General features: G+C 44.0%; 1 protein-coding gene across 1 annotated transcript in view; it reads right to left on the reverse strand.

Annotated features, from left to right (window-relative positions):
- Positions 1-5,085: 5,085 nt before the first annotated feature.
- Positions 5,086-27,830, reverse strand: part of LOC126543123 (papilin-like) — a 45,628-nt gene continuing 22,883 nt past the window's right edge. Inside the window, exons 2-8 of the mRNA XM_050190270.3 lie at positions 20,457-20,642; positions 16,409-16,576; positions 13,934-14,098; positions 12,568-12,753; positions 8,967-9,146; positions 7,657-7,821; positions 5,086-5,369 (exon numbers count right to left, since the gene is read on the reverse strand). Coding sequence (XP_050046227.1) covers positions 5,182-5,369; positions 7,657-7,821; positions 8,967-9,146; positions 12,568-12,753; positions 13,934-14,098; positions 16,409-16,576; positions 20,457-20,642 — 1,238 coding nt within the window. The 3' untranslated portion in view covers positions 5,086-5,181. The remainder of the gene's footprint in view (positions 5,370-7,656; positions 7,822-8,966; positions 9,147-12,567; positions 12,754-13,933; positions 14,099-16,408; positions 16,577-20,456; positions 20,643-27,830) is intronic.

Genomic DNA, 27,830 nt, shown 5'->3' on the forward strand with positions numbered 1-27,830 from the left:
CTCTACAGACATCGCCCTACATTTTTTCTGAGGTGCACGGACATTAAAAATACCAATCAACTAGAGGCTAATAGCTTCCCTGTAATAATGTCACCTACTTTTGCAGCACCTGTCACTACCTGATTAGTCTTTGCTGTTGCTCGTGGCTCGTAGAAGACGGTTGCTTTCTGACTTCGGAAAAGAGAACGCGTAGGCTAGTGGCTCCTTGGGGCATAGCTTGCACGGCTCCTTGGCAAAGAACACTTAGATGGCGTGGGTAGTTGCCCTTCTGACATTTCGCAGAGTAGTAGTCACACAGCGGCCCATACATCGACTGCACACAGCACACCCTGAACTTTCACAAGCACGACTATGACAATTACGAAAGGAAGAAAGAAAAGGAAAAAGAAAGACGCTGTTCTCGCTTCCTCGCCGACGCCTCGTCGCCTATAGTGCCGACTCGTCGTAGCCTGCTTCCGGATCAGTTGGACTAAGAAGAGGGATCTCCGTGACGTCGCCGTTTGAGTAAGCAGGCCACTATACAGCGGGTGAATGCACGAATGTAAATCTTCCAACCTGTGAACATTCTATTTCGTAAAGGTCACGCAGACACGACTAAAGAAAGAAGGAAGAGAGGGGTTTTGACAGCACGCATGTAAGTTTTCTGCGACTGCACATGTTCTGCTCGATACATACGCAGTTTATTGACAATTTGCCTTTAGATGGAGCGCAAAATAGTTGAGACCTCTGTGAACCGGAGCGACGGATAACATTACTTTCACCTCAGCGACTTCATCAGCGACTACGTGCTGCTGAGTTGGACTGCTTCAGGAACATGGTCTGAATTAACCAGCTCAAAGTCCGTACCCCTCTCGTACAATTTGTCTTGCGTTTTCCAAGAGACTGCCGCAAGTACAATCGAAACTTCCTTATTTTTTTGCGTAGATTTAGTTGCAATCGCACAGAGCGCCATCTTTTGACAGGCTAAAACATTATTGCGAAGTGCTTTTTTTTTGTCGCAAAACTTGATGCAACATTCATGAAATTGTAGAACAAGCCAAAATATGTAGACTTTATGGAACATTCGCGAGGCTTGGCGGATATGCCAAAGCACCCATATAGATTATCCTATTAAGGCCTTTGTTAATATTTATATATGTTCGTTTCAATAGATATTATTGCACTGAAACCTTGTGTGCCAGATAGTGTGGTTACTTTTGCTAGTTGCCGTAGTGAAGGCACGTATTAGAAAAAAAAAGGTGATTAAAAAAATACATTTCACAATGCCACTTTCAGTTGCAGAAGCTTGAAGTCTTATCCTGAGTTCTAACGTTGAGTGTTATACGTGGGAGCTTTTTGATGTGCGAAGGAAACAACAAAAGGACACAACGGCAACTATCCTAAACAACCTGAACCGCAGTATTTCTACATATTTATAATTTCATATCTTATCGTTAAAACTTGGCCTGCCCTAGCAACCTCGGTGAATGCGCTTCTGCACTGGAAAAAATACATGCAGTGTTATCTCAGCTTGAATAATTGTTACGTGCGACGACAGTATGATCTGGCTGGCTTTTTTTTCTACTTAGGTGCATCAATCATTGTTGCATGAAACAAAATAGTTAATTGAGCCCTAGCACCAAACATCAACCTCAACGTTTGTGCTAACTGAAATCAAACCACGCAAGTATGCAAATTTTTGTTTTCGCATGTATATGAGTGTGCATGGTGCACGAAACAACGCCCGTTGATGTCTGTGGAAACTTGTTTCGAAAGTACGCCTGTCAGCGACTACTATGAGGACTATCCTACCAAACTTTACTGAGAAGGTCTAGGTGCTACTAATTTTTTTTTTTCATCTCATTGTTTCTAGGTGGTGGCCATAGACAAGAATTAGAAGGCAGCCGCCATGTTTTTGTTATGATGATGATGATGATGATGATGATGATGATGATGATGAAGAAGAAGAAGAAGAAGAAGAAGAAGAAGGGACTGCGGAAATAGTGCAGGCGGAAGTAGGCCACAGCGTGTTTGCGGTTGTCAGTCGCCTCCCAATGTTTCATCCAAACGCACTGCAACTTTCTCGTTCTCTCTGAATGCCAAAAAGTGTATCTTCTCTAATGCGATCCCATTTCAGATGACAGAAACACAACCACGGAGGTAATTTAGCTAGAGCACCTCGCGGCGGCGTATGCTTTACTGCAGTTACAATGCATCTCGTGCAGTTGGCCAAGCTTTTTTCTGCGATACCTGCTTAATAATTCACATTTTTGGGGGAAGGGGAGGCGCCGTCTTGAGGCACTGTATGAAAAAGCGTAGACGGCGTCTAGTACGATCTATTGTGACACCCTTACGTGCGTAGTGGGTTTACGCCTCAGCAAATGGTATGGGGGGCATCCAAGAGAGGTGAACGAGGAAGACGACGTGCGGCTGGCTAGCTGAATCTCAACAGGCGCTCAGCTGATCAACGCCATCGCGTCTAACTCTATCCGGCTTGAAAATGAGCGCCTTTCGTGGCCGTAACAATATGTCATATTTTTTTAAAGCCGAGTATCATTTGTTCCGCTCGCTACCACGCTACATTGTGAACCATTTTTACCTGCTTTAACATCTCAATCGTCGTGTGCTTTTAGGTTACCACGGTCGATATGAGTACAATAAAGTTATTCTCTGTGTTTTGCACGCTGCATGCAATGGCAGGAAAAAGCTCTAGATCCTGCACGTTTACGTATGACATTGACTCGGAGCAAGTACGAACCGCATTTCGCACAGACAATAGACACAATCAGTAACGTAACCAATTCCTGAGCCTGTGAAGTGTACGCGAGATGGAAGCATCGTATATCATATCGTGTGTGCTGCCAGTTACAGGCGGTTGATTATTTTCTCCCTCGTAATCAATAAAAAAACACAGAACAACTTGCGTATCCATGTACGACATCGCTCTGTTGGGAGCACCTGAGAATGCTTCTCGTGGGGTTGATTGGGAGCATCAGACAATTATATCAGTTCAAGCACACATACATCGCATCAACGAAAGAAAAAAAAATTAGGTGAGGCATTGACCCACGCGCCGTCCTGTTTCTGTGCACGTCAGTCATACGCTGCTTTCTCCTTTTTGCGGTCACGAGTGATCGAATGCGGCTCGGTGTTCCGCGTGTAAAACACAAGACACGAAAGCCACCAAGTTCCGCGCAGTATTGTTGATTTGCCGCTGTGGAACAATCGCTGCGCAAGTTACGAAGTCGAGGTGGGCACCGGAACACTTTCTGTGCGCATTTGTTTCATATCCAAAACGCAGTTTCGAATACAGGTTCCCCTACACGGACTTCCCTTGTGGAGAGTGAGCAGAGTAGACTATAAAATGAAGACACAGAAGGGTCGTAATCGGCCCTTTTGTACTGTTATCACAGGCGCAAAGATTGGGAAGGCAAGACGCACACTGTCGCGTAGCTGACGGCCACATAACAAATGCCCATTCGAGGAAGCTCGCAGAGCCCGAATTCTATCTTTATTTAAAGCCATTATACCACGGTGTCGTTTCCCAGGCGCCGCAGGAAACTGGTGCAGCGAACGTACTCCACACAGGCCCAAAACTTCTTTTGTCTCCGTGAACGCCGATCGCAGGGCTCTTGCATGAGCAGCGTCTTATATTAGCAGCTTCCTCTTTCGCTGGTTGTCGGCGCAGTCAACGACGGTGCAGTGCCGCTCGTACAAATAACCTTTGTACATCCCGTTCAACAGATGCGGTGAGAAGACGCGGAAAAACATAAACACAAGCGAACACGCAGCGTAAGCGCAGCCACGTTCTCCAGTCTCCCGCAACGCTCGCTGTAGAAGAAAGCATCTGGAGTCGAGAGCAGCGGCACCGCGGACACTCGAGCTGCGAGGCTTTAAGAAATCTGGTGCATATGATGTAGATAAATATACGCCTTAGAAAAGCGTATGCTTCATTTCATCCGCTTTCATCGCCGACAGCCTAAGTTGCATGCAGTCCCCTCCATGGCAGTGGAAGTAAAAAGATAGAAGGGGGCAGCAAGCAGCATGAATGGCATCCACTGCAGTCTATAACAAGCTGATGACACAGTGCAGCAGACACTTACATGCAAAATACATGTGTTTCAAAAGCCTGCCAAAGGAAAGCGTCCAATCGTAGATACTGCTGCTATTTTCAAAGTGGAATAACGCTTAAGTGAGCATGGTTTCGCGCACAGAAAAAACAGAGTTGTACGCGGTAATATCTAGGCTGTGTACGTTCTTTTTTAATTAGTTGCAAGCGTGAGTAAGCTCTTCTGTCGTGCTAACGCTTACCGTATATTTTGCTTCTTCTTTGCTAGTCGCTCACTAGTACGGTTGAAAGAGCAACATATATGAGATACCGTAGTGGAATAAGTGCATTTATCCTCCAAGCTTATTGAAACGTGTATAAACCCTGAATATCACACAAAACAGAGGACCTCCTTTGTGAAGCTCTCCATGAATTCCGAACTCTTCACTTGCCAAAAATTTCTCTTGCACCTCAAATGCTACAAAATTAAAGTGAAGCTGTGCACCTGACGATATTTGAATTATATCAATGCACGCACTTATATTGAAACTCCAAATGAATGACGAGGAATGACATCTTTTTTAAAGCTAGCATCTGAAGTAGAGTGTTTCCTGTCAATTTGTTACGTTACACATTTGTTGTGTATTTCACTAAATTCTATCCCTCTTAAGTTAGTTTAAGGCAGTAGTAATCTTATGCTTAATTACACAAAATCATTGCAGTTGTTTGAAAACTTTATTGCAGGTACAAATTCGAGCAGATGTACAGTCTAGTGGAAAATCTTAAGGATCACAGTCGCCGCTAAGTTATTTCTTTTTTCTTCACAGCCTAGGCATGAAGCCTGAAGTCAAGTGTGCCCACGTCAAGTCAAGTGTGCCCACGTGTGCCTGCTTAACCAGCGCCATGCTGTAATAGAATTTTACCTTGCACGGCTGTGTTGGAAGAAATTATTACTATTATTTTTTATGCATGCCGTGCAATACGCTGTACAAGAGTTGGTTCACTGCGCTGCTTTGACGGCGTGAAGCACTACATAACAAATGATGAAGTCGTATTGCTCCTGAGCATAATTTCATTTTATTATGCTCCGTGCTACCAAACCTGCGCGTTGAACTGAGGCATCGTCTTACCAACCGGCTCCGTCTGAGGTGTTGTCAAAGGTTTTCACGTAAGCAAACGCCTCGGCACTGTTCTCTCGAGTCGAACAGGTTTGGACCCCCGTTACAGCCACCGTACAGAAACTGGAAGCAGTCCTTGTGGTAAGGGTCGTAGTACCACTTGAATATAAATGCGTAGCACGGTCCACGGTTTGGCCAGTGGTGACAGTCTTCTGGGGATCGATCTGCGAGTAGTGAAATTATACAAAATTAAAGTCTGGGTTTCTACCTGCTGTAATTCTGATCCAATTATTAGGCTTGCGATATTTGGAGTTTCCGGATTATTATGGCCCACCTCGGTTTCGTTGATCCGCACCAAATGTGAGGTACTCGAGGTAAATGTGGGCATCACGGCAAGAATCGAACGATCGAGCTAGCAGAATGCCAAAGCCACTGTGCTACCACGGCTGGCCTGAATGCACTAGGTATGCGTTAGCGGCTCTAAAGTAGTCGTTGCATATTTGGCAGCGTTAGGAATTATTATAGTACTGCATCTGAACCACATTATAGCAAATCTGCAAAGGGAAGGCATAAATTAACATAACAAAAAATATCGGCGAACCGTTGAACTGTAGCGTAGGATTGTGTTAATTGGGCCTGTTTTGTACTTCACAAGGCCAACTCGGAAAAACAACCACCAAGACTGGATGCATAGTCCAAAGAGGAGACTGCATTTCACTGTGTAGGCATCTTGCTATCTCCGTTCTGTCTTTGCCGAAACATTTGAAAATACCGTTCCAATTTCGTTTTAACGAGGCGCTGCCGTATTTCATTTTGTAGCAGTAAATATCGCTTCTAACCTAAATTTCAAGCAACAGATTATGTCCAGATATTTTTTTTATTTTATGCGTGGTGTGTTGAAATTTGAAGTTGCATGTTTATTCTTGTAAAACTGCATGTACAAACGCGGGCATGATATCGTTCTTAAGGAAGTCCCATAGCGATAATGACCCACTGTAAGAGCACCTCCTAATTCATGTAGTGTGAAATTCACAACTAATAAGCAGCAAATCAGTAATAAACAACAGTGACATTTAATAATACAATAAATAAACAAGTGCAGTCTAAGGTGATTAGACAGTTCTAATCATTAAATACGCGGTCATTATTCAGCAGAATACCATAAAGATCGTGATAAAAAAGATCACGTTATTTCACTACTGAAATTAACCTGTTTATCACCAATAAAATCATGAAGCGAACGGTGTTCAGAGCAATTTCGAAACAGAGAGCTGGAAAAATCATGAGTTTCGCTAGAACGACGTACTTTTGAGTACAATACACCGCCATAACCATTTGTGGCGGTGCATCGCAAATTTTCGTGGCGGGTGCAAATTTTTCTTTTCGTGACACTCAGGACTCTCAAATTTTTTCACCATTCGCATGTTAAGCAGTGAGTGAGGTTATGAAAGTTTCCGGCCACCTCCTTGCTCTTTTCTGGTTCAAAAATGAAGATTTATCCTACTGATACAGGCCAATATTGTTGCGAAAAAAACATTTCAGCCGCAATTTGTTTTGTGACCTCAGTGTCTGGCTGGTCTTCTTTCTGTTTCTTTTTTTTTTTGTCTGCGTTACGTCGCGTTGCCCCGTCATAGCTATGAATCCGAACCAATTTACGCACGTTTCAGTCATCCACCCAAGGAGCCAATTTACCATCCCCTCGAGCCCGTGGACCTCGTCGTCAGTGTGATACACGGACTGTCACTCGGAAAGATACAGTAACACTAGCTGTAGAACGCACTCACCGGTGAGTGTGGTCATGGTCGAAATCGCAGTGTTCAAGCAGCAATCGCTGTGTATGAGTTTGTAGCCGCGAGAGTGCAGCCTTACGAAGAGAACAGTACTCTATACAGGTTATGGAATCGAATTTTTTTTATAACCTCTTTGCTCGGCATTCATTCTAAAGCCAATTTCTTGGTACTTGGAACGTTCAAAAGTACCTCCGCCTATAAAAAGGGCTATTAGTGATCTGTAAACAAAAGGTGTCTGTTTTATTAGGCGCATCGCTTCTGCATTCTCAGCATTAATAAATTCCGTCAATATCTTGAAGGACCCTGAAAGTAAACACTCATCGCCTAGCTTTGTTGTCGAATGCAGGGCAGTGTTGTAGTCGATCGTAATATTTGATCATATTCTCTGAGAATACTGTTGTGTGTTTCTTACCGAGGTGCAGGGTTTCTGCCAGGGCTTCGCTTACACCGATTCGAACTGTGCGCGGTATCTGCGTACTTTTTTGTTTAGTTTTGAAACTATCGAAGAAAACTCTATAACCTTTCTCGCCTGAATTATGGTATCGACTCTTCCATAATTTGCGAATGACTTTTCTTATGCATCTAGCAACGCGCCACCAAATTAACACTCCCTGCGGCGATGCGCAATCGTTCAAAGTGTCGCTAAGTTGGTTCGTCTGACCGTGGTTATTACACTAGCCCGATTCGAATCATATATCATGGGACACCATTGTGCACTTACGTCGTTCGCAAACTTTTCTGCACTCCTGTACAGTGGGGAAGTTGTTTCCTTGGTTGTTGCAGCCTTTTGACTTCTCGCAGGTCGCTTTCAAGACGTTGTATGTGTATACAGTCTTCTCCTTTCCAGGACAGGACGGTGGGCTCGGACGATCGTAACACACATCGCCTGAAAAGGGGAAGGGAACGCCATTTCTAGCGTGACTGCATGACTTATTTTCTGTTGGGGCGCCATTTAGTCGTCTACTACCAACTTGTGCGTAACAAATTGGATGTAATAAATCACTTGCGAACAAATTAGGTACATTTTTAGTGTTTTAGAACATCACTACCAGCGGAACACAAATAAGAATGTATTATGGAGTGCGAACAATTTAAGCTGACACATTTTGTTAGCATTAACAGACACGTTTGCAGTAATTCTACGAAAGTACTCCTCACAATGTGAGGGCTACGGACTGGTTGCTGCACAACAGAAAGTAGTATATCTATTCAATGGGTGTGCTGTTGAAGTTAGATGGAGTCTTTCAATAGGTCTTTTCGTATTGTTCAGATGAGATCAATTTATTGTTTTTAAGGACCCTGGAGGGGGCATTACAAAATTTAGCAGGGAAGAGATGAATTTCTGCAGATGCGTTACTGACCTTTCTTTATGATTCACTATGTTGCCAATGGACATTGCTGCTGTCTGTCAAATAAAACGAATGATTAAGGAGATGGGTTTCATTAGGTATTTTAGCTTTTAGCCTTCTCCTAACGTGTATCTGTAAAGCTGTTACATTTTCAATCAACTTCAATTTATTTTGCACTTGATTGATTACTTCTTATTCGGTAATGTCACTCTAATCCAATTACCAAAAACATTTTAGCAACCATTCGCCATTACCAGTTAAATTAACGACAATGGTAACTGTAACAGGTGATGCAGCATTCAGCATTTGAATGTGGCGGGAAGTACTGCAGAACACGCAAGGATCTGATATGTCGCAGACTAACGGATGCGCATGTTGATACAGGCAGATTCAGCCACTCAAGTTTGTTTCCTCACTTTGCCGCTCTAGGAAACGTTGGACGATGAATGTAACCGCTGCTGCTACGGCTCGAAAGTGGTGGCCACTTCAGACATTAACGCGAATAAATCACGTACGGGCAATATTTTTTTTTTAACTTTTCATTGGCACTACCTGGAGTGCCTTGTCTGATCCGCACCAACAATGAAAAGCTGTGCTTCGTAGAAGACTAAAACGAGAGCATCGCGGCATTCTGCGGGTTCGCCTGCCCTACATGGCACCAAAGTGTAGCGACGAGACTCACGACTTCTGCAGACTTGGCTGCACCTTTCTCTAGTGGGGAATGCGTTGCCCCTCGCCAAGTGACAGGCGGCGCCTAGCCGGCATTCCAGTGTGTATGGGTCATAGTACCAGGTGTGCTTCGCCGGGGGGTAGTTGGCACAAGCGACATCTTCTTGAGGTCTCGGAAAACTGCAGAAGGACTCTGAAATTATGAAAAGAAATTATAAAGTTTTTTTTCACAATCTAAGCGGGCTTGGGTGCTTAGTTCTGAAAAAAAATTTTTTTGTTTGCTTTAGAGCACTGATTTTTTTAAGATGACGTTAGGATTTCATTATATTGTGAACAAAAATTTGTTCTTTTTTTAGGCTATGAGATAGAAAAAAGTTACGCAACTGCTTCGCCGCATCATAGTGGTCGCCAGAAGCACAGGAGAAGTATGAATATCAATAATAATAATATCCAGTTTTCTTCGCTCGAAGGGCCAGATGTAAAACAAGCTAATCTAGGCAGTACGAACGTATTTGACAAACGTCACGAACATATCACTATGCTAACGTGATGAATATGTGCTCTTTGACGCAGGGATATAAATTCTGCCTAATCGGCTAAGCGTTAGTCACATTAGCGCATTTGCCGGAGGCTCGCGTACCTATCCTGAAACTATGCCCTTCGGGCACAGTCCATTGATGGGCTAAATGTAAGCTTTTATTTGAGCGAAATAGGATAAAATATTAGGTTCGCACTTTTGAAGTACCTGCCGGCAAGTATTTGGCTGCAAATTTCAACTGAAAAGGTAAGGTTCTAAGCAGCATTGGCTGTTACTAGATCGAATTGTCACATCGTTCAAATAGCGCGCCCTTAAACAAATTGTGCAAAGTTAGTTTCCAACGCTTATCGAAAACCGGGTAGCATATTGTGCGTTAAACATTTTATTACGCGCAGAACCGGAGCAGCCATCGGTACTTCTCAGCAGTGCAAAAGATATCGAAACAAGTAATGGAGTTAATAATGTTTACGCCTTTCCAGTAGCCCCCGTTTTGAATAATTACGTCGTTTGCTTATTATGAGAGCAACACTGTTCACTGATAAGTTTTTCGGGCCTGACCTACAAATGGATGCGTCGGTTTTGTCTCGTAAAGTGTGTGCGACCTTTCAGTCGCGTTCTGAATGCGAACCGCAATTCGACAGTTTGGACGCTTTGGACAGTTTGGACTGGTCATAACCGATATATCAGAGCACAAAACATCATCATCATGATTATCATCATCAGCCTGGTTACGCCCACTGCAGGACAAGGCCCTCTCCCATACTTCTCCAACTACCCCGGTCATGTACTAATCGTGACCATGTTGTCCCGGCAAACTTCTTAATCTCATCCGCCGACCTAACTTTCTGCCGCCCCCTGCTACGCTTTCCTTCACTTGGAATCCAGTCCATATCCCTTAATGACCATCGGTTATCTTCCCTCCGCATTATATGTCCTGCCCATGCCAATTTCTTATTCTTGATTTCAACTAAAATGTCATTAAATCGTGTTTGTTCCCTCACCCAATCTGCTCTTTTCTGATCGCTTAACATTACACCCATAATTCTTCTGTCTATAACTCGTTGCACCATCCTCAATTTAAGTAGAACGCTTTTCTTAAGCCTCCAGGTTTCTGCCCCGTACGTGAGTACTGGTAAGACACAGCTGACAGAAAACATAGCAGCATCTAAACCGCGGCAATCATCAATAACGTGGGGGTTGATGAGCCCTAGCGACGCTTCCCCACCACATATACATTCTGTATTAGACTTCAGAGTTAAGCTAGCCAGAGAAGCAGCTTTGATTTTAATGGCAGGTCTGCCATTGATTCTATTGAATACTGCCATGATTCGGATGCATCTAGATAGCCTATATAGTTACACATTTTTACGTGGTGGTGTGCAGACATTTAGGGTCGTATGTGCCTTCTTGCGCCATTATCGCGAATAGTTATCAAGCTGGACAGACAGGAAAGCGTGCACATATCAAATATTACTTATTCATCAATCCTTTACTCGCTTCTATTTTTCCTTAGTTTTCACCTTCGCCTTTACTCAAGTCTGGAGTGGCAGGCCTTGGACGCGCTCCTACAGCCAATTTATCCGCTTTTCTTCTCCTTAAGCCTTGTCTTTCTATGTCTTCATAACTGCCAATTCACTAAGGCGATATCTCATGGCGCAGCTAAATATATATCTGCGAATGCGACCATTCTCTCAGATAGTAAAAGGAAGAGAAATTATTACAAAAGAATTATTCTAGCTGATGAAGCTTCAAAACAGTGGTGGACTTCAGGAATTTCGTGATTATTGCCATAATTTTTTTCCCACTACAATACTCTATTTACATTTTTATTGTACATACACTCCAGGTTCATGTGAGGTCACCGGGAAGAGTGTGATGGCGCTCCATATTTATGGCACACTTCCAAAAGTTGGCAGAAGGGGTTGAAGAAAGCATACCAGTGTCAAATGGACCGTTCAACCGTGAATTCGCTAGTTCATTTCACAGGGAATGTTGTATTTGTAGAATGAAAGTCAGCCATTACTGAAAGCGTAACTTACCGACCTTCTTAAAAGTTATGAGGTTCAAGCTTCTTAAGGTCCCCAGTTTTAAATATCGTCCTACTGTCTCCTTAATTTTTTTTACTTTACTAATTGTGATGAATTGCGATAACAACGTCGTAGTTTCACTATACTGTTGTGGCTAACTCTTAGGCTCTCGGCAACCATCTGAGGACACGCTTTGGCCACAAAATTATTAAACACAACAATTTACTGAAATAACGACGTGTACTAAAATGCAATAACAAAATAAACACCGGCTGCGCTTTGTTTCTTTGTGCAAGTGTACACCTGTGCACTTGCAAGTAGACTCCTCGAATACACTAAGTGCACTTCTGCAACGCATCGCTAGTCAAGCAATGGGGCCTGTTATATCAGTACTTAGTTTACTTCTCTTTGCATTGGAATTCGCGTCGTGTCCTTATTGTGTGGAACTGATGTGTATTACGCAAGCTTGTGTCTAAGTCACCGTAACTTGAGAGAGGCTCGACGACACTGTTGCAGCCTTTTTTATGTTACCGGTATCTTTAATCCACGCTCAAATCTCCAGTGACGTTACTGAATAGTTAGATCAGATGTTAGGCCGACTAGGCAGCCGATGTGAGACCACTGTTGTCATGACCGTTCTTGCATCTGGAGATTTTTTGAATAAACGGGAAAACGAAACTTTCTTACAAGTATATCTGTTTGCCTGCCTTGAACCAATAGGCTGCAAATGTGGGGACTTCTTTTCATTTATATTGCGCAAGCTTCACTGAGTGGCTGGAGCCTTATCGTGCCGCGGAACGTTGCTCCTGCTTCCTTGATCTTTCATTAGGGGAAAGCAAAATTCAAAGTTAACACTTCCGCCCCACTGTCTCTCGTCTGAATGCAGGACTACTGGGACACCTTTAACTGCTTGTCGCCTACGTTCTGACGCTCTCAAGGCGGCAAGGTCAAAGCTATGTTGTAAATTGGCATGCATAACCAGCTTAGATGACGTCCCATTCCTTGTCACACGACGAGCGGGACGAGCAAACGCGCTCTCGAATGCTCACCCGAAGGGCAGCTCTTCTCGCAGCTGCTCCTGCGAACGAAGCTGTTGCCGGACTTTGGGCAGACGTACATCCGCTCGCACTTCTTGGACTCCATGTTGTAGACCCACCTCTCGACCAACCGACCGCAGCCATACGTCGGCGGGAATGTGTAGCACACCTGGCTCGGAGCAGGCACTGGCGCCACGCCTGGTGGAGGAAATAAATGGTTCGGCTGAGTGCCAAGGATGTTCAACGTTGATATGGCGACTTCCGAGTTCGTCAGTGTTGTTTGTTGAACATTTTTGAACACTAGTACAACGCAAACGAGACGCGTACACAAAAAGAACAAATGAAGAAGCAGGCGTGTCGCCAACTCCTAGAAACAACGCGATAGGCATGGCACCCTGCAGTGGTTCCCAGGTATCAACGTGTGTGTAGGAAGTTCCCGGGGGTTTCATGGTATCTTTCCATGCCCTTGTGTCGTTATCGCTAAGCTTATAATATACGTATTACAAGGAGGCGGACATAACTTAGACAGAAAATCGAAGTGCCTAATTGAATAACCAAATTTCACTAATTACCTTTTCATCTAAAAACTTTGGGAGCACGCATTGCAATGTGGATGGGGAGTTATCACGGCTTTCGTGACGTCGCGTGACAGACAGGCGAAGGGGGAGTGGTCCAAAGAAGTATGTGGCCAATCGCGGAGGGCTGATCGCAGAATTGGAATAGAAAAGTTTGGAATAGCTTTACGTTATAGCGCCCCCTCTTTTAAGACAGCCAGCGAGCTGCACCACTTTAAACACCCACAGGAGTGAACTGCACAGGAAAGACGCTGAACTTGCAGTTGATTTACTGTCTGAGAAATGGTGTAGCCTATGTCACTGACTGACCCAGTTTTGCTCGTTTAGGAGCACTGATAGCAGGAGCGTTTAGAAGCGTTATAACTCTGCTCTCGAAAGGACTTCAGCCAGGCTGTGTGGACGCCGCTAATACGATGCCCTGTCATGTGAGAGCACTTTTGAGGCAAATATAAGGTATTCTATTCGCCAATCCCATAACGTCATTATGCAATATCATATCGGATGCGATTAAGGGTCCTCCACCAAGACTGGATGAAGCACGAGTGCTAAATCTGTACTATTTATATTAGTACACAATGCGATAGAACATACAATGGTCAGGCGCTTCCCAATTGTAACAATTAGTCTCGCAATTCACTCATGCGTGAAGCAAGTGTACAAATGCCCCAACAGAACTTTTCGATACCCCAGGAACTAGATAACGTGTTTCCGCGCAAAAAGCGTGAACCCTGTGATCAATCGAATAGATATGAACTGTCTTCCTTGATTGTCTTCATTATGTCAACTCCGAAGGCATTACTTACGTTTTATGCAGATTCTTTCGCATTCGTTGAGGGAGGGGAAGTTGTTTCCACGAAAGTGACAGTTGACGTCTTTGCGGCAGCGTCCATCTTCTTTGTCGTAGTACCAAACAGTTCTTTGGTCACTGCTGCACAGCTCCGCTGGTCTCGGCGCATCACAGACATCGACTTCAAGGAGAGAAGGGGGGCACGAGGAGGTCATTCAATTCCGCGTGCATCGTGCTCCTCGCGCGAAAGGCAACTTCTGGCGCACATGAATGCGGAATGCCGCAACAAGTATTTATATCCTAATTTAAAGCAGGGTGACGTGGTGCGGTTTCACGACAAAATATACACAGCGTTACAAACTTACACTACATTGAAAAGTTGAGAAACAACTACAGAATGCAGCGTCTTTATTGCCGCTCCCGTTTTCACTACGAGCGTCAAGTGCTGTTTTCTTATTACTCTTAAGTGACTACCTCTCTACATCTATATTCAACCACAGAGTATATCACAGTTTCACAGAACGCATGGCAATCGTGATTCATGATCAACTGAAGCTCACAATCCTCCATTGCAGGCGAGATGTTCAAATTCACTTATAAGACCACAAGGAACAAGACATAAACCGCATAATTACGCACAACATAAGCGATGCTCAGAAATATTATGCTGCAAATACAAGACACACAATTTGGTAAGCAGTGGAAATTAAGAACCTTATGGCTATTAGGTTTAAACTACGTTTCTTGAAGTAAGGCAATACGGTTCATCGCACATCTGTTTGTAGATGTACCGAAATTCGCGGACTTGCCAACGGTATGTAATTATTGCCCGTATTCTTCCCTAGAAATCGCAAATTAGAATTAAAAACAAATAAACACTTTTTTGGAACAGGACGAAAAAAACACACGACTACAGAACATAGCACTGCATAATATGAATTTGCGGTTGCATAGTCGGAGATTGTCGCATCTCGATAGCTGTGGGCACGTACGTTGCGTGCGACCCTGTGCCGCACCGTAACTTATAAAAGCGAAAATTACAGACCTCGCATCCTCTACAAACTTGCGATTTCATGCATACCGTGACGCGTACGCGTGCGCTAAGCACAACTTCAGCTTTCTGCTAGACACCACTAAAGTACGCCAGCGCTGCCTACAATACCGCAAACAAATGCATTACCGAACTTCTGTCTTTCATCACAGAAACCCCCAAGCTTCATCCATTAGGCCACGACCACGTGCACGCTTCCACCGTGCCAAACTTGCTCTTTAAAATAGTCTGGCGCATGGGTAACGAGCCGGTTTCACCCATTCTTTTCTCGTGGTAGTTGGCAATATGAGGTTCTGTGTTAGACTGTACTGTCTTGGGAATCAGCTCTTAGTGCTACGGGGAAAGGTTTAAATATATTCACAGGATGTTTACAAAGCGTCCACTGGCATACAAGGCCTACAAGAACGAAGAATGTCCGCGCCACATCAGCGATCGTCGTCGTCGCCTTCTGTACTGGCCTCAGTTTCGTCTGTGGAAGTGCTTGGTAGCAATATATTTCGGCAGAGAAACGTGACAGCTCCCAAGTGGGTGACGTCCGCCTTTAATGATTTTTTTCCACGGAGAAGGCATGCACTGGTGCGTGCCCTCAGCATCCACGCGTCGCGCTAAACACGAAGTGAAAGTCCGCATTCTTTTGCTCCTCGCGTCCCGCAATTTGTGACGTCAACTCGGAATCTCATTATACGTCTCTGCACTAGAGCCTGACTGTTTGAACCGCAATGAACACTTTTTCTCAGCCTTGTGATGTGTAGTTGTTCTGAACTGCATGCGTTCGGCACCGACGCTACGAATCACATAACATATTGGCTCGCTCCACCGGCGTTTTGACAATTCTGCCACGTATTCCTAGCCGAACCCTACCTAAAATAGTACAAATAAATGACCTTCTACCTTTTCAACTTTGCAATAATTTGTTTTCAATATTAGCAATGTTTTCGCTCACGCGTACCTATCGTTTGCAGAAGTGGCCTACTCCAAGCGAACACATTTCATGTTCTATCCCACCTCCTTTCCAGCTTTTGCAGCCCTTGCATAGAAATCGTAATTTTGGACTGGATAAACTTTATTAGAAATTGTGATATGATAAAATATTTGGCTACACCTTAGAGGTATTACAAGATACGCAACGTCAAATATATTACGTACACTATAGTGTTTTGACAGACAGTGGTTAACCTGTAATATGAAAAGCAAGAAAGAAGCTGTACAAATACGTAATTTTGAACATCCCAAAGCTATTGACGGGCATAGAGGTACTCCCCAAAAGAATCTCAGGCAAAGTTTTTACTTCTTCGGTGTCCTACATTCCCCATAATATCGCCCCAAAGGCTTTTTTTTTTCATTCCAGTCAAATCAGAATTGGACCACCGTGAATGGGACTTGAACCCGTGACCTCGTGCTCGAGAAAAGAATGCTCTCGTGGAAAATTTTGTGACTCACCTGCTCGGCACTTGGAGACACAGTCCGCTCTCGTGACGAAAGCGTTGCCTCCGGTGACGCACTGGTGCGACTTCTTGCACCGATGAATTTTCGAGTCAAAGTACCACTGGCTATGTCCAGTAGTGTTGGTACAAGGCGCTTCAGCTTTCTCGAACAGACAGAACGAATCTGCAGAAGAATTGCACAGTTGCTAAAATGAGACAAAAGCCTGCCGTATAATCCAAAGCGAATGATTGGTCGAATGAACTATCGCTTCCTTTATGTGACACTGGTGCCCATATTCACGTCACGCCTTCATTCATGGTTAACTTTATGCGCACGATCCGATTAGACAAAAAACTCCTTCCGCGAGAAATTGGCGACTACACCAAATGTGTACCGAAGACCAACTTGACAGCACTGGTAATATGCCGAAATCAGGCATCATGCTACCGAGCGGACTATGTCTGATGACTCCACCCACGCGCGCGTCAATGCGAATCCGATGACGCCCCTCCGCGAGCTGCTGCTATCATCTGCACAAACCTAAAACCCCTTAAACTTCGTAAAGTAGCGCCACGCTTTGAAGAATGCCGCCCCCTCCTCGCGCGCTCTGGTCGAGGCCTACACCGCGTCGCCATTGGCCTAATGGCAACACGTGGGCCCTCACGCCAGCTTCGTTTGTTTACAGCCACGTTTCATCTCCATTTTCGCTTGAGAATCGTCTACAGAGTGGCGAGGAGCACCTGTTGGCGCCATCGCTCTTCCGTGTTGTTTTGGTTTGCCAACGCATTGAACTTTTGCGGCATGCGACGTCGCTTCACAGCATTTTCTATCACCCTAACCTGATGCGCCTTCGTACGGCAAAATAGTTTCAGCAAAGACAGGAAGCTTTTCTCCATACCATCCGGCAAGCGCTACGGGTTAGGAAGAAAGACATGGATTTATCAAATTGGGAGGGACAACTTCAGACCAACATTCTCCACAAGACTATACGAGAGAGTCGCGAGTCTCTCATGGTATAGTCCTAGGCGGCGTGTACATTGTTTATATAAGTAGTATGGCCGTATTTGGTGCGCCTAATCATAATGTACGCCAACAGCCTTGAATTCCCGGGTATGCGAGGCTGCGTGTGAAATCGTGATCACAAAACGTTTAGGATTCAGCGCGTTCATCTTGGCATAATTTGAGGCTCGAGTTTGAAAACTCATCTTAGGAAAGCAACTCTCTGCAATTTTGGGGTTACTAACATGCCTTCTTTAGAGCGAATAGCTTCGTTTGCCTCTTTTGTTCGTGTTCGTCATTGGCGGTCGCCCGGTGGATCTCCGATACAAAGGAAAAGTGTGCGTGCTCTCCGGAAAGCGAGTTCGTTGCCGAACGACGGCGTCATAATTCTTTGAGACGTACGTGATAATCCGTGTCAACTTTAAAGTCTGTGTAGGTTAAGATGCGGCGGTGGAGCACTCACAAAGAAAACGTGCGGTCTCCCGCTCGTTCAATGGCTGGTTTAGTCATCGTTCGCTCGTTCGTTTAGACGTTAGCTTACTCGTACGTTTCAACTATTAGCTCGTTCGATCATTATGCCTTCGAGACACACGATTAACTGAATTATACAGGTATGCCATACATATTTTTCGTTACATCAATGTTTATACATCTCCATGTTCTTTTTTTTCCTCAAGATTTCGCAGTCTACCTTGCACCGCTACCTACGCAACTGCTACATGAGGTGCCTCTTCTGTAATTATATACAACTGCAATGCAAAGGGGGACGCATAGATGCTACGAGGCGCGCATATCACATTGCAAGGCGAACGACACGATACGATTATAATTATGATTGTTTATTGGCGTGCCCTTTGAAACGCGACGGTGCCATAGTCGGCTAGCCAGCTTGATTTATTCCGGCACATATTATATTGTCTAGCATTCTTGCATACATCTCCTTCAACTTCTTTTTCTTCCCTAAACTATCCTCACTGCCTTGTACCGCTACCTGTGCACCAGCTACACGGCATTCTACTTGGTGAAACAATATGCAATTGCAATGCAAATTGTGCCCGCTTCCACACTACGCGGCGCGCATGTCCCGTCGCGTGTCTCCTAGCGCGCTAGGACGCGTTTGTGGGGCATTTTCCCGCTGAATGCTACCAAGTGCTGACGTGTCTCAGTGCAACCATATTGAGCCACGTTTACTGACTTGTAGTCAGAAAACAGCTTACGGTTCTCGGTACTATGATCTTGCCACTCTGTTCTTTTGAGCTCGTAAACTCTGTGTCAAGCGAGGCAATAATGAAAAAAATGAAGCTGACGTGGCTCAGTGGTAGAGTAGTTGACTCCCACGCATTGAGCCCGGGTTAAATATCGGCGGGAACTGGGCTTTCTTTTTTGGGGGGGGCATTCCCGGCGACAGCTGCTACAGACACAGGACACCGGTGGAGGAGGCGGTGACGGCGGACACTATCGCCAACCTAAACGGCTGTTGGAATGAGTCCATCACAGCTTACGCTGTAAAACAGCTGGCCGCAGGTTATATATGGACCCAAGTCTTCACGTTACGTGTTCGATGCTCGTACCAATTGAGCTACGTAGCGCCGTTTTCCCATTCACTTTCGTGGGTGTATATATATATACATATATATATTAGATTTAGGCGGTTCAGTTAATCTAACAGATGCAGTTTACTGAACTGCGATATCTGTTTTCGGTGCAGAGTTTTGGTTTTGTAAACATCTTTCAGCTCTTTGTTTGAAACCTACCTGTCTTTGTGGATTTTCTCACAATGTACCAGATCCTTCAGCCACTTCAGCCACTACAATTGTACTTTCTCTTTCAAGCACAGGAAAGATGATTCAAATTGGTTGCGCGGTCACCTGATAAGAGCTATTGGTCTTATTACATGGCTTGAATGTTTTATTCGGATTTGGTGCCCAGGTAAAGTTTGTCTTAGGAGAAATGTATAGTATCTGAACCAAAGACCGATATACCATCAAGAAATGATGCAGCAGCTCTTAACACTGCACCTATTAAAGCTCCTAAAGCCTATCAATTCCAGATGTTCATGTGTATCTAAAATTGTGTCAATGCATTGGACGTTTTTTTAAAGTTCTATACATAATTTAATGCCATATTTGAGATCAATTTATGATACATAAATTTCTCTGCTTTCTAGATAATATTAGTAGTAGCTTTCAGAGTTACATTCTCGAGTTGAGGCTCAAGTTTTTTTTATTCCACAGCTCTAAAAAAAATTTTACGAATTTATACGGCGTATATTGATATTTTTTTAGATACAGAAATGCGTTTTTGAAGAAACTGCCGTAGTTGGTGAGACAACCTGATTTTTTGTTTCCTACGTATTTAAGAAGCAGCTCCCGAGCAGTAGCTACCACTTGAGGAATAAGTCTGCATTGTTCATCAGGACAAATACAGTTACCTTTTCTGACAAGTGAACATGATGGTAGTGGTGACAGAGAAAACGAGAATTGCAATAAATAATATTGATTATATGTTTCGTCAAGCAATTGGGTAAGATATTTAATTGCTCATAGATCGCCAGAATCAGTACAGTTTTCAACCACGCTTGTATCATTTCGGGCCTAGTTTGAGCTCGCTGTCGTGCACACATTTTCTTACAGCCATATTAGTAAGGCCATTTACCTTGGAAGAACCAGCACTTTTAAGTGCGCTAACATTTTTTTTCTAACTGTGCGCTCGAACTACACCCACGGAAATGACCAACCACATAAGTCGATACTTCCACCTGAGGGAAAGCTATCTCCATGATTTTCTTCCCAACATGGTCCCTAGGGAGTCGCATTCTTAAGTGTCGTTACGCGACGAAGAGTGCTGACCGTCTACAGTATATTCTACATGTCTTCTTTTTTTCGCCATCACATGCATTCTTGACGTTACACTCCTCAGCAGTCAGAAAACCTACTCAATAAACATAGCTTAGTCTCTACATCACTGCAATGTTAGGGCGTTTGAATCGCCCGGTTAACCTCACGTCGCGTACTGCTCCTGTGTTTGTTGCGTGCAGTGCTGCTGCACGTGTCGGCATACTCACAAGCGGGACACGCGTACTCGCACTCGGTCTTAGTGTGGAAGTTGTTGTTGTCCTCTGCACAGAACTGGCTCTTTAAGCAGCTCTTGGTCTGCATGTCGAAGTGCCACCTGGACCCGGCATGCGCCACCCTGCACGGATGGTATCCCACGATGTCGTAGCATTTTGTGTGAGGGTTCTTTGGTCCCCCTGCAAGCGTGACAAATTCAATAAACACTTTTCAGGTTTCTTGGCATATATACATGTATGCATTGTGTGACTGAATACCGCGGCATGGAAAGAATCTTTTCACCGCACGGCATATTAACACTGTACCTGGTAAAATAAACATAAAAACAATGAAACTTTGCATTAGAGCAGCACCTGGAACCTCCTCGCCCATAGTGATCACGGCGAACAGATATATCGACGCACCATGATCGAACTGCAAATTCATGAAGCTTCGGTTGAAGCGAGTGGTTGTCGCAATTTGCACACCACGTGTCCAGAAGCAGTTGCGTGGCAAATGATATTAGTTCAGCGTTTAGAGTTGTCTTTATTCATGCTTGCTGCTGCGGTCGTGGTCACCATCGACATTGTTTTTGTTGCTGTTGGTTGTAATGATGGTTTACCAGACCTGCCCTTTGGGGGAGTTTGTGCAGCTAGATTTTAAGTAACAGCGCATGGACAAGAGGCATGAACAACAGCGAATAATGCAAAGAGAAAATTGAACTTTCTTCTCCGTGTATTTTTTTGCGCTGTCGTTTACGATGTTGACGATGATGATGATGTTGATCACCCCGGGGAACAGCAGAATTAAGACGCCAGACATAGTCGGAAGAACAAAACACAAACAAGAGGTTCAGTTATTAAGGAACTCCTAATTAGCCTATCGACGTTCCTTCACCCGCCTACAGAAACGCAGCAATACAGGCGAAACATATAGATACAGTTCCTATTTCTTTCATCAATCTCCAGATTTACAGCATTTTGTAAAAAAGTCGGCTCCTTTTCTCTGGCAGCAAAATGATAGCCCTCCTTTAATATATTTCACCTTCAAGCTCATCTTTGTACCCTCGATATATGCCCAGCTCTGCCTTCATCCTAGGCTCATTATTATCATGTTTATTATTGAACTCCTCTCTATGCACAGGCATTATCTTGAGCCTCACACAACATCCGCTGAAGCTCTAAGTGCCCACCTCTTGTACCGACGACATCCCAGCAACGATAGTTTTATATACGAACAGCCAACGCTTTAAATACCCTAACTAATAATCCCACGCTAATCACTAACCCTTAATGCTGCGAAAATGCCTTTGAAGAGGCCTACTACTACAGGTCACCCCAGCAAAGTTATACTGTCATGCATGTATTGCTCATCTGCTTTTCATTGCCGTTGTCCACAGACGCTTGAGGTAGTCAATGAACACAATCCGATCATACTACTTCATCAGCCTCTATAATTTCTCGTCAGTGTTGATTTACTTAGAATAATCTGCAAGCTATTGAAGTAGCTTTGCAGGCACCGTTATGGCAATTCAAATTGTAAATAGTTTCGCTGAGCTGTTCGGTCATACTTCTGAAAGTTTGAGTGCTGTTTTTTCAAACCCGACAGTATTTCTTTTAGAAAACGCACTGCGCGTACTTTCGTCTATCAGCTTTCTATCTATTTCTTTCTTTTCAGCGTCATCTTTCATAGAAAAGAGAATAAGCTTGTCTGCACAGTCTTTTGGGTGCAAGAAAATCATGACCCACCTGCGCGCGCTGCCCTTGCTTCGAAATACTCATAAAATTTCGCTCCACATTAAGAATCGAAAGCAGGGAACCCAGGTAGGCGTTGTTGTCTTTTCCCACCCCAGAATTCATATGGCTCTGCAGACGAAACAAAGCGGCACTTGATAGTAGGCACTAGTACAGAACGAAGCACCAATGGTGTGCTCAGTTAGCCGTTCAAAAAATGGTGTTTTCCCCTCGGAAAACATCGGCTGAACAGGCTTCGATGGCGCCAAAGATGGGCTCAGAGAACTATTTTGTCACGTTAGCTACTTTAATGCTGCGAAAATAGTGCCACGAAAGGCAAAACTATCTTCATTATTGCATCAGCACCGACGGAGAGCTTATAAAAACCGCCAAAATACTACAAAATACGAATGATATCGTTCGTATCTTTGTGTTTCGGAATCAGAGATAAGCTCATATTTTTGTAAGTACTGTCGACGAATGGTAACCCCCCCAAGACGAAAAATAGGTGAAATAAAAGCGTCCAAGAACTGGTTTCTCCCGTTGTTGTTGTGGTCTGCATATTCAGTGGCCTAATGAATATTTGCTGAACGCTACGTGTCGAAAAACGCAACAAGTAGCGGGTCAAAAACAACTGAAAATTACACTTTAAAGCATGTTCAACAACCCATATAGCGGAAGTGCAATCACTTTGGATTACTTGCTGCATTGCTGAGAGCATGAAAAATACTGATGGCTTCTGCAGCAACCTTATAAAAATATATAGTTAGTTTCATTCGTAGAGTTCATTCGTTGCTTAAAAAACAAAAATACAAACTTGCTTTGTGGTAGCTTGGGCACAGAATACACGAAGCAAATATCTTCGGTACAACTATTCCCAAAACATGTTGCAAATTCATTGGTATTCTACGGAATCACTTTTCCTTGAAAAATTAATTTCTTGCGAATGATTTCGGAGTTACTATATGGCAACCTATCTAGAGCAATATGATTCAGTGAGAAAGGGGGAAGAAAGATATCGTCTGCCCGACAGTAACATAAAGTTCCAAGTTCTCATGTTTCAAGTTTCTTCCTCTTGATGAAATGATTAATAGAGTAACAGAATATGCAGAAGAGGGTACTAAGGTCGGGCACCGGGACCCTTTATACATGCTTGAATAAAACAAATTACAAATGAGAATATTAGACAAAAACTCTAAAGAAAGCCATACGGGGTTTTGAGAAAGAAAGCTTCTCATTTCAAAACAAAAAAAAATGTCCTCCTGGTTCTATCATCACGGATAACCACGAGGCTAGCAGATAGCACAGGCAGGCCGAAATAGTCAACAGCTCGAAGCACATCGACGAAGCTGCATGTGTTGACATTTCTAGCATTTTCGCCGCAACAGGTGCAAATACTATTGTAAAAGACCGCACGTGTTTCGCATATGTAAAAGATACGGCATAAAAAAACACCTCCCCGACTGGACATGCCCTTGGTCTCTCCAGCAGCTTATTTCACTGCCGATTGCCGATGGGTTCTTTTGTCACCCCGAAGCTATGACAATGGTCAACGTCAGAAAGCAAGACCTTCTTGGCCGATCTCAGCAGGGACTCATTGTTCGCGAAAAGAGAACAAGGCCTGCAGGCTTCGCAAAAATATATATGTAGGCACACCCATATTCGCCTAGCATCCACCACGCTATCTCTGCGGCTGTGACATTTTGCTACTGAGAACGAAATCACGCGATCCAATGCCTGTTACGCCTGCCACATTTGGATGGGGGCGAAATGCAGGAGCTGTAATGCACTTAGGCATGGGTGCACGTTAATCCTGTTGGGAAGGTAAAAAAAATGAATTAGAGAACTCGCAGAATAGACTGAATTATTTGCGTGCCAGTGAGTCTAATGAATAATTGAAACAAGGGAACAGGCAAGAACGAGGTTTCGATATGATCATGATATGATATGATTACGATATGAGACAGTGCAGCGCATTAGCTTGGCGTTGGTATATCGAACTACCACTGCTTTACGGTGCACTTAACCAGTTCTTCACCAGGTTTAAATTATGGGTTTCGCATGCTTACGATACTTGTTGCGTAGAATAAACGGTAGAATGGATGCGTTTCGTTACGGCTAGCAGAAATACCTTGCGCAATAAGGAAATGTACGGAGGCAGCCCACTCGACTATGTCAGACGCGGGTGTCGAGCGTATAAGACGGCCTAGCCCTTGAAGATTACGGCGTCAGTCAAAGCGCTCTCTCGTGACTGCTGACACACATGCTAGCATGAAAGCCCCTGCCACAAGGACTATTCAGATATGCCTCAAATCGTTTGAGCTGGCATGATGTCAGCAATCGGAAAGTGTGCCACATCATGCGTGTGGTGCGATGAAATATGACTAAACCAAAAAGAGTGCACGCGTTTGCGCGTGTGCGCGTGCTTCAATTAGTTATCAATAACGAAAACCCTATTGGGGCAGCCTCCGTTGTTACTTTTGAAGTCGGAAAGCGTACTAGGTGAAAGAGCGTGCGATATCACGCACTTTATCAGGGGCGATATGATAGAATCAAACGCGCAGAATTTCACGAGTATAAACTGTTTCACACATAGGAAGCAACGTTACGAAAATATCAGACGTCTTTTACTACTGAGATTTGCAAGAAATAATAGTGCATGAGATAGAGGATAAATGTGCCATTTATTGAGAAGTAACATATTATGTTTTTATTACATGAAGCCGTCGGTGACCTTGATGTATACTTTGCACCAGAAGAGCACAGTGACGCGTTTGTGCGACCACCGACCAGAGCCCAGCAATCGCGCTCGGCACCAAAGCATAGCACGTGAGATATAGTAGGTCAAGAACAACTGCTTTGTAAAATATCTGTTTTTATGTGCGATCATAGAGTGGCATTTCTCTCAGTTCACTATTTGTGTAGCACTCGCGACTTTGCCTGACAAGTATGAAATCGAGTATATACATCAGAGAGCGACTGGGGTAGGCCGTACGAGCGGGCAGAGTGGTTGAAGAGCCATGGCAACGCGCAAGTGTGGATAAGACAGTGGAGGACGCCTACGTGGACGCGGACACTGAAAACAAGGCCGAAGCCACCATCTTCGCTTCATAAGTTTCCATGCTTCCATACAATATCAAAGGAGCACACCGCTGCAGCATTGGCGCACAGTGGCTGTACCAGCCGTGCTCAAAGTTGACACCAGTGTCAACATCACGTGACAAGAGAACCAGTTCACTGTGAATGGTTTCTTGTAAGATGTGCATTTTGTAACACTTTGTGTGAGCAGCGAATGGAGAATGGCTGCTGTCATATGCGATAATGGGGATAATATACTAATAGGGATGCTTTTGTCATGCAGATTTTTATGATCGCGGATCACACGCCTAAAAACTGCTGTAGTTGTGGCACGTAATACAGTTACTAGGAAGATCTGCTTACTATCTCAAAATTTGTGTCCGTAGCACATATCTCTTTGGTGAAGGCATCATTAGATTTTGGGAGCACTTGAAAACTGCTGATTTTGAGAGCAGAATGACATAGATGATGATGATGATAAGTAGTGTTTGATGGCGCAAGGGCCAGTCATGGCCAAAGAGCGCCAAGCAATGTTTTAATGCAATCAGTGATGCAAATAATGACCAATGGCGTCGTTGTTGGCTATAACAATGCAACCTGGCTTTATAGGGGCCAGAAAGGCATTCGTAAAATAAGCACGTATCTATTAAAATTGTTGTCATGACTTTGGCATCTGCTATGAATTTAAAACATATGCTCTGATGGAATTGTGGAATAAAATATATAAGTGCCAGTAGCACTATTGCCTCAATGAGGCCCTTAAATGCAATGGCCTGTAGGCACGTGCTGTACAAAGTGCTACTATTGCAGCAGCAGCATCTGGTAAGATGCTGTGCTACGGTTCTCTTCGGCCTATAACTCGCAACAAATTAACATCTTGTAGAAAGGTAAAAACCGATTTTCTGTTAAAAAATGGGTCAGCACTAAGAAACATTGGCGGATGAATTGGAATATTTTGTCGGAAGGCTAGAGCGAAGTGCTTTTTCTTTTCTGTTTTCAATTCTCTACACTCCAGCAAAACATAGAAGACGGTTACTATCTGGCCACATCTACAGCATATGGGAGGGTCACTACCAGTCAAGAGATAAGAGTGCGTGCCATACGTATGACCCTGAGGCGGCAGAAATGACCTCGATTCGCCTTATTTTCGTTATCGGTGGCAAATTTCCTAATTGTGGCTCGATCAAATGGAGTTTATTTGAAATTTCGGTGTCCCACTTGTGTTGCCAATGCCTTCGAAGCTTTTTGCGCAAAAATGGCTTGAAATCTGAGGCAGGGATACCTACGGAACCGTTGGCAGCTTTTGTTGCAATGGCGGTGGCAATTTCATCTGCAAGCATGTTGCCCTCAATGCCTCTGTGCCCAGGTAGCCAACATACTATGACGTGCTGATTAGATGTATACGCTGTGCACAGGAGCGAATATAGCTCATTGAGTACAGGATTGTTGCGTTTCTGGAGTGACATTAGAGATTTTACGACATTGAAGGAGTCTGTGAATATAATGGCCTTCTGCAATTTCTTTTTCTTGATATGTTTAACAGCTGTCAGTACAGGATATGCCTCAGCAGTGAATATGCTTGTTTCTGGGTGCAGGACGTTAGAGTCTGAAAATGATGGACCGACGGCTGCATACGAAACGCCGGCATGCGACTTTGAGGCATCTGCGTAAAATACCTGGCAAGAGTACTTCGACTGAAGTTCAAGAAAGTGCATTTCAATGTGTACCTGGGGAGCGTTCTTTATTTCAACGAACGAAGTATCACACTCAACGAGCTGCCATTGCCACGGCGGACATAGCGTGACAAGAGCCATTAGAGGGTTTTCAAAAAGTGGAACATCCATTTCTTGACTGAGTTTCCGTACACGCAGTGAGAAAGGTTCTCTAACTGCCGGTCGATTATTAAATAGAGTTGCAGATGTCATGTTGTTCACACTTGAGTAAGAGGGATGTTCACGGTTTCCATTTTCCTTCAGAAAATACATAAAACTTGAATACGACCTCTGAAGATGAAGTGACCACTCATTAACATCAACGTAAAGACTCTCCACAGGACTTGTCCTGAAGGCACCAGTCGCCAGGCGGATACCTTGGTGATGTACAGGATCTAGCATCTTCAATGCACTCGGACTAGCAGATTGATAAACTATTGCCCCATAATCTAAGCGTGTTCGAATGGGGATATTGTAGAGGTTCATTATGCATCTCCTATCACTTCCCCACGTTGTGTGTGACAAAATTTTAAGAATGTTCGTGGTTTTAGGCATTTGTTTCTGAGGTACATAAGGTGTGAAATAAAGGTTAATTTCGTGTCTAAAATTACGCCTAAAAATTTGTGTTCTGTGCTCACAGGTATGTGCTGCCCCTGAAGTTCTACTTCAGAATTTGCTATAAGACCTCTTTCTTTTGTGGGAAAAGAAGACTGGTACTTTTGCTGACATTGAGCGTAAAGCCATTTTCATCGGCGCACTTAAACACCTTCTTTAGACAAAGCTGTACTTGTCGCTCAGAGATAGCGCAGAATGACATTAAAGAAAACCTATGATGAGAGAACAAGCAACCTTACACTCTAGTCTT

This window comes from Dermacentor andersoni, chromosome 10, assembly GCF_023375885.2.
Source record: "Dermacentor andersoni chromosome 10, qqDerAnde1_hic_scaffold, whole genome shotgun sequence".
Taxonomy (NCBI): Eukaryota; Metazoa; Arthropoda; class Arachnida; order Ixodida; family Ixodidae; genus Dermacentor; species Dermacentor andersoni.